This window comes from Neltuma alba, unplaced genomic scaffold (genome assembly GCF_004799145.2).
Source record: "Neltuma alba isolate B1F8T4 unplaced genomic scaffold, ASM479914v2 tig00011081_pilon, whole genome shotgun sequence".
Taxonomy (NCBI): Eukaryota; Viridiplantae; Streptophyta; class Magnoliopsida; order Fabales; family Fabaceae; genus Neltuma; species Neltuma alba.
This window is the reverse complement of record NW_021635822.1, coordinates 262,530-273,644: the sequence shown is the minus strand read 5'-3', so window position 1 is coordinate 273,644 and position 11,115 is coordinate 262,530. Positions and strand designations below refer to the sequence as shown.

Sequence of the window (11,115 nt, the reverse complement as noted above, 5' to 3'; positions counted from 1 at the left end):
AAATTTCATAACCAATTTACTTTTTTTTAATGCTAATTAAATTCATCATTCAACCTCTCGCTTATGGCATTGGCAATTACTATTTAGTATTTCAAAACATTTAAGTTACTCCAATAGTTTTTTTCTTTGCTGGGAATGAGATTTGAGCTCTTACACTGGCAAAAATAATTAATATATTCTTTTTTTATGAAAAATAAATTAATATATCCAAGCAGACGTGTCTTCGCATAATTTTTTTCCCATAAATGAATATAATTATGGCCTTTTGCAAGTTTAAAAGAAAATAAGACCTCTATGTAGCTTTTTAAAATATACTACATAACTTGTTCATCACTTTTCATGTGATAATTTTAAATTTGAGTCAGTTTCAACATTTAGTGCATTATATAATCAATCTACCTAATGACAAAGCGACGATATAAATTAATGTCGTTACATTTAAGAAGTAATTTTATTAGGAAGCACATGAAACTAATGCTGGGTTAAATAAATAATTCATCTTCCGCAACTTCAGAAGAAAAAAATAGAAAATGTGATCCTGCTGGATTTGCCAATTGCCACCTATTAAACATCACTTTCAACTAAAAATTTTTGTCAATATCAGACATTTTAATTAGTTGTTTAAATTGCAATTTGATGGGTTGACAGAGCATATATGAGAACAAAATATCATATAACGACGTAGAGAAAAAATCTTTCTAGGAAGCCCCACTATAGACTTTTAGATGCAGGGTGAAGTAAAAGCCATGACCAAAGATGAAACACATCAAAGAAAAGGAACATCGGGGTGTGTGTGCGTGTACATTTTATAGATACTAGTACTTTTTTTAAAAATTTTAATTTGATGCCTGCAGTTTTTATCAAACCATTAACTTTACCCTCCTAGTACTATTACTAACAAGCCAAAGTTTATAAGACTAATCGGCTAACATATCGAAGTTAAAGAATTCAATAGATGCAAAAAAAAAAAAAAAGTATACGTGTATATTTACAGGGCTAAGAAAGCCAAATTATATTTAAAAATTAATAAAAAAGGAAAATATTATTTAAAAAAAGAGAGAAAGTATAAGTAATTCTAAAATTACTTTCCTTAAAAAAAATTCTAGAAAATTGTGAGCAGTAGAAGCTTTTGGGTTTCATTCCTTTTTCTTCCCCATTATAGGGGAAGAAAATAATAAACAATTACTTTTTTTTTTAACCTGGAATAAACAACTACTCTAGAAAGAAAGAAACAAAAATCATCTAAAGAAACCAAGTGAAATTTAGGAGACATCGTCAAAGCAGACTTAGTTAGTATATCAGTTGTAGAGTTCTTCTCTCCTCCAATATGTTGAAGATCAAATTGTGGGCTAATCTCGCTTAAGCATGCCATGAATTTCCAAGACTAAACTTCAATTATCATGGACATCATTATTATTACCATATTTCATAAGTTAATTGCATGTATATGAAGAATCATTCATCAAGAAAACTCGTCTATTATATTCTAGGTTTCATTCCACATTACATGAGAAATGGGAACAGGTTTTCACATCTGCTTTTGAGACTTCGGCCAAAACTGTTCATATACTATCTTTGTTTCGGATAAAAAATTTTGGTAAAAAAAGGAAAAAGGATGAAGAAGGGCAATTGGACCCACCACCTTTTCTTTTTTTTAAAAGGAAAAAAATAAAAACACCTTTGATTCGAATGGCAATGTGTTGTTTGAACCCAACATATCATTATTTCTTTTTTCTTTTAATTTTTCTTCTTTTTTTTGGGGACAAGAGAGCAATTTCATTAAATATTGGAGAAATGAGAAGTTTACTAAGCATAAGGTCATTCACATCAACGCTTGGTTATGACTTGAGGAAAATTAACGGAAAAAGAGGGGAAAAAGGAGAATTACAATCAAGTTTTAAGAGAAAAAAATTACTAAAAAATCCCAATAATAACTTAAATAGCCTGTAATAACAAATTTTAGAATAGAAAATAACAACTTTTAGGATTTATTTTGTTATTATTTTTTTTCTTGGGACCTCATCATAATTCTAAAAAAAAAAAAAGTTAAATGTTAGCTTGTCAATTACAAAATTAAAATTTGAAGAAACATAATGTGATTGATCAACACTGGAATATTTTTTGGCCTGAATTAATACTTGAATTTGAACTTTTAATTATTGGCAGTTAAGGAAGGACATATAACCGAAAGAAATTAGGTCCCTATAAACCTTCTTTAGCTTATATAGTCATATTTGTGTGTGTGATGTTAATTTGCCTCAGCCGTAACGATATTCTTTTAAAAAAATTAAAAAATAATTAAAAAGGAAATTAAAGAGCAAGAAATAGCTGAGTTAGGGTCGGCTAGCAAAAAGTCGAAAAGACCAGAGCCTAGGGACCGACCAATTCTTATCTTTTGGTACGCTAAATAATAAGATTATGTTTTTCACCTGAAAAGTTTGTTAACCTATTCATAAATTTGTGTGTTTGTATAGATACGTCCGATTCTTGATTCTAAATAATTTTACCTCCAGTTTTAAATATAAAAGTTATTTGAGAGTCCTAAATACAAAATGTTAATTTATTTTATCTCTCAAATTTATATATTCTTAAAATATTCCTACTGATTATAAGATACTTCCATCCCAATGTAGTTTCGATATACTCCCTCAGTTTTTAATGTAATTAGTTAATATAATATATTTTTTCTAAAACACCCCGAACATTTTTCTTAATTCTCTTCCTCTCTCTTCCCCCCTACTTGGTTATTGTTAGGAGTATAATATGGTTAATTTAGAAAAAAAAAATTGATGAATATGTGAAATAAGTCTTACATGTAGGATCAATATCAGTTTTCTAATTAGGTCTTATATTAAGGATAGGAGGAATACGTGGTTCAATAATGATAATTTAGGGAAACCAACACACATTTGTTACAAATAACTAGTTTAATTAATTTTCTTAATCTTTCTAGCTAAATTAATTATCTAGCTCTTATATATTAAGACAGGAAGTAGTATAAACTAAGTGAATTGTTAATTATCCCATTCTTTTTCTTTTTTTTTTAATTACCTCCGGTCATTAATATAAGAGCTAAAAAAAATAATTATGTTAATTAGTTATTTATTAATAAATGAATGTTGTGTTTTTCCCCTCAAAATACTCTTATTAATAATGTGTATTGAAACTAGTATTTGAAAACTCTTTAATATTTGCAATCAATATGGGGATTATTATTTTGGTAAAATGAACAAATATGAGAAACAAAGTGAATTGGAGTCTTATATTTGAGACCAAATTGAATTTTCAACTAACTCAAGACTAGAGGTAGTATTATACCACCTCCGGTTCTAATTATAAGACTTTGTTTGTAATCTACAGACAAGGTCTTTTAATATTATATTATCTCCGGTCCTAATTATAAGACCTTATTTGTAGTTTACAAACCAAATCTTATAATTAGGACTGGAGGTAGTAATGGAATTTGTCTTTTTACCACCATTGTTAGTGCCTCTTGTACCACAAGTTTTAAATTTAAACCAACCACAAGAACAAGATTATACTAAATTAATTCATTCATTAAGATATCCGAATGCTTTCCGACCACAAGAAAAAAAGTAACCAGACTACAATAATATAACTCGAGGTAATTAATTTTCAAAACCTTAATTATGAAGCTATAAAAGCGTGACAGATGGACATGTCATGTTCATTTACTTATCTTCATTCTAATCCAGCCACCGTCACTTGTACTTAAATAAAATTAAGACAAGTTTTTTTTTTGGCCAACAAAATTAAGATATATGAATGCTTTGCTTTCCGACCACAAAAAAATAATTATAATCAGACAATAATATAACTCGAGGTGATTAGTTATTTAAACCGTGATTATGAAGTACAATTAAATCGTGGCAGATGGGCATATGCATTGTTATTAATTATTCTGGTCTGATCTGTACGATATTAGTCGGCTTAATTGTGAGTTCAAAGAGACAAATTAAAGATGATCGCCAGAATATTAAATTAATTAGATTAGTTGGTATGAGAATTTTCATTATGATGATGAGTACAAAATATTTGTATGGACATCAATTAATACATGCATTTCTCAATCTAGTCTAATTTATTTTCTTATAGCGCGTATTTATACTCTAATCCATGTAATAAATAGCTTCACTTGAGTTAATCTGAATTTAAAAATTAAAATTAAATAGAACATTTTATTCTTGCCGTTGCTAGTTTTACTTTGTTTTGCTTTTATTCTTGCAGTTGTTATGATTCAAGTATTACCATAATTTATAATTATCTATGTTAACAAAATATGATAAATACTAACAAAATTTAAGTAGAATTTTTAGACTAATTAATTATGACAATATTTTTGAAAATTTTTCGCATTTGTGACATGCAGTTCAGGTGATTTTGGAACCTGCTTTACTAAGTGAGATATCGGATTCAAGATTTAGGAAGAAAGAAAATTATGGTTACCCAGAAATTTTTTTTTAAAATATTAGGTTAAGTTTTAAGATAGGGAAATTGGCTAGGTTTATTCTCAGAGGAGTTTTAAGAAAATTATTGTAAGATTTTGGGTTAAAATTTTGAAGATATGTATGTGGTCCAATATGACTCAACTCAAATCAAAGTTTATAAAAAGGTTTCCGAGCCGGTTGGTGTACAAGAACAAAGCTCACAAATTACAAACGTGCTATCACTTATTTTTTTAAAATGCATGGAGAACAAACTAATTATTAATTAAAAATTTTATAAAATTGTATGACAAAAGAATTTCCCCTTTTTCTATTTAATTTCCCTCACACTTCCATCATCAAACACCTCCACTCACATCTCTGTCTCTCTCTCCCACACACACACAGCTTCTTCTTGTTCTTCTTCTGCTTCTTCACTGTGTTGTTGACCTTCGATATAAAACTATCTCTCAACTGGGTCCATCATCATCATCATGGGGTCTGCAATTTCTGCAGAAAACAAAAGATCAGGAAGCGATCTTGGGGGAACATCGTCGTCAAGCCCTGGGCTCGGAGATATCCCAGAAAGCTGTATTTCAAGTGTGCTCATGAATTTGGAGGCAACAGATATCTGCAAATTGGCCCGAGTGAACAAGGCCTTTCACAGAGCTTCTTCTGCCGATTTCGTCTGGGAGTCCAAGTTACCTTCCTCCTACAAGTTTCTTCTCCATCAAGTTCTTGGCGGCCATGATCATGATGATGATCAACAAAACCTCCAAAACTCCTTCACTAAGAAACAGATTTATTCCATTCTCTGTCGACCCAATCGCTTCCATTCTGGTTCCAAAGTAAGCAGATCCATATCGCCTTCTTCTCATCAATCTTCTTTCTGCTATCTTTCTAGCTACTTGATTCTCTCGAACAATTACACACACACACTCATCTCATAAAATCTAACATTATCACACCACTTCACTATTTTAAGAACCGGATCTGATATTTCTTCAACTGTTTACCATATAACATATCGATAATGATGAGATTTATATTTAAAGCTAGAAAACTGATGGTCTCAAACAGATCTTCTTCTTCCTTCCTTCACTTACTGCTATTTTAGATTTTGATGTGTTTTTATTTGTTTATTTTTTGGCCCCGAATGTATTAGGAAGCGTGGTTGGATAGAGGGAGTGGGCAAGTTTGTTTGTTCATGTCAGCCAAGTCCATGAAGATTACTGGAATAGATGACAGAAGATACTGGAATTATATTCCAACCGAGGAATCCAGGTGACAAGATTTATCTCAGCAAATGCAGTTTTTTTTTTCCTTTTTGTTTTTTTAAAATATTTCTTTAATTTAATTAACTTGACTTGCTTTTTGGTGTTGAATTATTTGATTAGAACGTGGTTCCTGTGTTGAATTTGCCTGCTTTATGAATATATTGTTTTGATATCTGACCATTGCTGCGTCTCGAGAATTTTTTACCTCATATTTGGTGAAGTTAATGAGTTGTATAATTTAGTGGTCCAGATTAAATTTCAGTTTATTGTATTTTTAAGTCTTTTTCATCTCTTAGTATCTTCCAAAAAAGTGGAAACATCGTTTGACGGAAGAAACAGTAATATTTCACTATTTATATAACTTTATTGAACAAGGGGAAAGGCTAAACTCACACGATTCTGCTTTTGCATTCTAAAACCTTCAAGGCTTTTTCCAATAATCACGCTGCATGATGGAACAAGTTATAACAACGCTTGCTATCACCAAATTAAATCTTTAATATTATAAATTATTGCCAGAAAAATATATGATTTATTTCTTTAAGTGTGGAAAAATGTTTGTGTTATGAGTTCAGGCATCAAATCTATGTTTGTTAGCTAATATTTTGGGATATACTACCTCCGGTCCTAATTATAAGACCCAGTTGACTTATTTGAGGAGATTAAGGAAGTAAGTTAAGTTAGTTATTTGTAATAAATAAGTGTTGTCATTCCTAAAATATCATTGCTAATTAAGTATATTAGCTAGAACTATTATTATTAGAAGGATTATCTTGGAAAAAAATATATAAATATGAGAGACAAAATGGATTGGGGTCTTATAATTAGGACCAAACAAAAAGTCAAACGGGGTCTTATAATAAGGACCAGAGGTAGTATTATGACAGCTAGAAAATGACTTGTATTTCAGAAAAATAGAATTCATTTTAGGAAAAATAATAAAATATTTGTTGAATTTTAAAATTATAAATAGGTGATTTTAACTTGTCAAAACTAATACAAGAATAGTTAGATGACCTAATTGTGTTTTTAAAATTTATCATATTTTTCTCATTTTTCCTTCATTTTAATACAATGAAAAATTATTATGTAGATTTCTATAGTTGCATTTGATTTTTCTCAAATTTCTGTAATTTTTTAAATCAAAACCTTATAATTTTGCCTAATTTTAATCATGTTTCTATAATTTTTTTTATTTATGCCAGGTCAATAGTTTTATCAAATTATCAATCAGGTTTTTATAGTCTCAAGTGACTAATTAAAAAAAAATATAAAAAGGTGATAAAAAAAATCAGGCAAAACAATAAATGTCTAATAAAAAACTATAAAAAACCTAATTAAAAGTCATATAAAATTATAAGCACTTGCAAATTAATTTTATTTTAATACTTTTAATATATACTACTACTATTAAAGGTATTTGAGTAGGTTCAAATTTGATTGATTGTATGCCTTAATATTACTCGGGTAATATTTCTGTTTCAATTTTCAGAGAGGGTATGCTTTTCTGTGTATCATCATATATGCGTGCTCAGAATATATAATTAAGAAAAACTAGTCTTAAATAATCATAGTTAATGACAATATGAAGAATATTATTTTGGCTTTTTAGAAGAGAACACAAACACACACATGGTTTAAAGGTTGAACTTTCTGATTACTGTGAGTCTAAAGTTGCTGTTTTCTTCTGTCCTGTTGCCTTTTCACCAGCTTCTATAATGATCATTGCAAAGACTCTCAAAATCTAATGATGAGCCCACAAATTTTCAATGTTTTATTATTCTCTTAATTAAAGGTCACCGCTCATTATTTCCTTGACTCTTGATTGTATTTGCATCATTTGTATTAATAATAAAATACATGATGCTTATTGGTGATAAAATTATACATAATGTATAGTTAGAGATGTTAATTAGCTGGCCAAAGAAAAGTTAGAGAGATTATTTATGTCCTATTATATTACACAATTTGCAAAAATTGCAAATAACCTGGCACATAATAATTTGAAGTTTTGAAGAATAGTCGGACAACAAATGTAACTTAATCAATTTTGCTCTTGCATTACTAGCGTTTATTTTTAATCTAAAAAACTTATGAGTGACTGAATTAGTCTTCAAAAATAACTAAATAATTATGCACTTATCTTTTTTAATATTTATTATAGTATGTACTAATAAGGACGAACAACTTTGTCATACTCATATATTAATACTTAATTTTCAAGAGTGAGTATCTTAATAGGTCAAAAATTTATGTTATAACCCCTCATAATTTAAAAATTTGTAATTAATCATTTAAGCCTTTTATGATTTAAATATTTTTTTAAGTTATCCTTTATCATTAAATATAAATTTTTTTAAAATGGGAAATTTAATTCAATTATCAAACTATTAAAACACCATAAGAACATTAATTTTTATTTACAAAAAATGGCCGAAAATAATTGGAATTTTTTTTATTTATGGTGCAGGTTCAATAGTATTGCATATCTTCAGCAAATGTGGTGGGTGGAAGTAGTAGGTGACGTGGAATTTGAATTCCCAAAAGGGAGATACAGCCTAAATTTCAGACTCCAATTGGGCCGGGCCACAAAGAAATTGGGCCGACGGGTTTGTAACGTAGATCAAGTACACGGATGGAACATCAAGCCCGTTCGATTTGAGCTGTCTACATCGGACGGCCAGCATGCGCACTCAGAGTATTACCTTCGTAGGCCGGGAGAGTGGGCCCACTACCATGTTGGGGACTTTGAAGTTGGGCCTCACGATGGGCCCATAAACATCAAATTTTCGTTGGCCCAAATTGATTGCACCCACGCCAAGGGTGGCCTCTCCGTAGATTGTGCCTTCATAGGCCCCACTGAATTTTCCCAAACGGATATGCATACGAAATACTATTATTACGATGAAGGACCAAAAGTAAAAGTGGCAAAAATAAATAAATAAATATTTTTAACCACATCAATGTATTTTGTGCACAGCTGTACAAGGACAATAGTTTGTTTATGTTGATTTAATTTTTTTTAAATAAAATTATTGTATTTTTGTAGTAAACAGTAGGTATGACGGAATATTTACAGTACTTCACCACCCAAACAAAGTCATCAAATTGTTAATGAATAGAAGTATCATAGAGCCTAACCATGCATAATCAGTGTTGTTTTGTGAGCTTCTAAATATAGATGTGACAGGTAAAAGATTTGATCCTAGTTACTTTTTCTGGTCCTTTTATTAACTACAATCTTTATTTCTAAATATAAGAGTTAGTTGGAGTTTTAATTTGATCGTAAATGAGTCTCTTGCAAACTTAACTGTTGCTGATTTGAGACTTGGTTTTGGATGGAATTTGTCTACTTTTCAAGGAGTAATCATTATATTAATGAAGGGAAAAAAATTGCAATTCTTAATGCGGTGGTTACTAGTAATAATCGTCAAGATAAATGGATATGGACTGGTGGTTCTAGAAGTTACTATGCAGTAAAAGATGGGGACAAATTAGCAAAACAGGATGTTCTCCATAGGTATGATTCATTTCCCTCTGTATCCAATGACAGCCATAGGAAATTTTGGCAAGAAGTCTGGCAAATTAAGGTTCCCTAAAAATTTAAAAATTTCTTGTGGAGATTAATTTCCAAGGCTTTCCCTACTTTTGAAAATCTTGCTAAAAGGAATTGTAGTCCCACTGATGTTTGTCTAATCTACAAAAGCAGTGTAGAAACGTTGGATCATCTTTTTCTTAAATGCCACTGGGCCAAGATGACTTGATTTGGAAAGGTCTTTTACTTTCATTCCTAACAATATTGATCCTGATCCCATTTTCCACCTTCGAGCAAGCAGATAAACTTCTTAGGGAGTCGTGGGAGGCCAATGGATGGATTCAGTCAGAGAAAAATTCCTAGAATCCAGACGGAGGAGTAATTTAAAAATAAACTCCGACTGTGCTTATGATGCAGAGCTTAACTTGGCTGTCTTTGTCTTGTCTTCCTGGTGAGAGATTCAAATGGCTTTCTATTAGATAGAAGAACTCATTTTACTATTGCTCAATAGGCGTTAACGGCTGAAGGTAGCCGCGCTCAGTGATGCTCTTGAGTACGCTGTTGAAAATAATCTTCAGCATATTCAATTTGAGTCTGATAATCAAATCCTTATCAATTGCATTAATAATCTTGATTCTTATTTAATATAGATTATACCTTATGTAAACAAAGTTAACACAATAATAAACGAAGGATAAAATTATACATCCATATAAAAAATTTCTTAATGCCCTATAAACAGAACTAAAAAATATTTTCTTTCTATTTTATAAATAGGACCAAAAAGTACTTTGTACATCATGAGGTTCTTTGTATAATTTTGATTTCTCAAGTTTTTTATTTCTAAAAAGATATTCGGCCATTTAAGGCGTTGCTGTTTGCTTGTTTTTCAAATCCTCACACTTTTCTTGGACGAATAAACAATAACGTATGTCAAACATGACATTAAATTCTGGATGAATAATCTTTTGCAACTGAGCTTTCATGTCAAGGACATCCTCCCTGGATTTGGATTCTCTCCACTTCTTCTCCCATCCTCTTTCCCTCCATTACTCTCTTTTTGGCCCTTCACAACCATTAGATCAAAACTTCAATAGTTCAGATTTAATATTTTACAACATTTTATAAAAATAAATATAATTATAAAAATAGATAAATAAGTTTAAACTGTTAAAATCTAATTTAAACAGCTTATATCTACAGACTGTTATGACAGAGTAAATTTTTTTCAACTTTTTTTTTATTACAGTTGTTAACTGTTTAGACAAGATTTTAACAGTTTAAATTTATTTATTTTTTTTAATAACATTATTTTTATAAGATGTTAAATCTGGACTATTGGAATTTTGATCCAATAGTTGTGAAGAGAAAAAGAGGGTAGTGGAGGGGAAGAGGATGGGAGAAGAAGTGGAGAGAATCCAAGTCCATCCTCCCATCTCTATCTTTCTCAATTCTTGACTCGTTAAAAGCAAAAAAAAGCAAAAAGATCAACGCACTCACCATTTCTCTTTCCTCTTTTGTTTTGTTATGAGAACAGAATTAGGGCCTGTTTGGTTTGAGAGGAGGGTAGGGGAGGGAGGGGTAGGAGAGGAGAGGGGAGGTTTCATCCTCACCTTGTTTGATTTGATTAAAAACGAGGAGAGGGGAGGATATTTAATGATCCCTTGTTTGGTTCAAGGAGAGGAGGGGAGGGATAGTAATAATCAATTTACCATTTTACCCTTACATATTAGTTTATGTTTTTTATTGATATATTATATAAATTAATTTACATCTTAATTTAAATCATATAATTTAATAAGAATTCAGTCTTATCATGTTAATATGTGTATTAAAAAATTGGTACAGTAATTTTTTA

General features: G+C 30.2%; 1 protein-coding gene across 1 annotated transcript; it reads left to right on the top strand.

The window, feature by feature from the left end:
- The first annotated feature begins 4,848 nt into the window (after positions 1-4,848).
- Positions 4,849-8,785, top strand: LOC114761103 (F-box protein PP2-A14). The gene is made up of 3 exons (XM_028950423.1): positions 4,849-5,293; positions 5,611-5,729; positions 8,193-8,785. Exons 1-3 carry the CDS (start codon positions 4,940-4,942, stop codon positions 8,665-8,667), a joined length of 948 nt encoding a protein of 315 aa, XP_028806256.1. The 5' UTR covers positions 4,849-4,939; the 3' UTR covers positions 8,668-8,785.
- Positions 8,786-11,115: the final 2,330 nt, after the last annotated feature.

Excerpts from the sequence above, each read along its gene's own strand:
- LOC114761103 (XM_028950423.1), top strand. The coding sequence starts at position 4,940 with ATGGGGTCTGCAATTTCTGCAGAAAACAAAAGATCAGGAAGCGATCTT. Across the intron at positions 5,294-5,610 it reads GCTTCCATTCTGGTTCCAAA|GAAGCGTGGTTGGATAGAGG; the intron begins GTAAGCAGATCC and ends CGAATGTATTAG. Across the intron at positions 5,730-8,192 it reads ATTCCAACCGAGGAATCCAG|GTTCAATAGTATTGCATATC; the intron begins GTGACAAGATTT and ends TTTATGGTGCAG.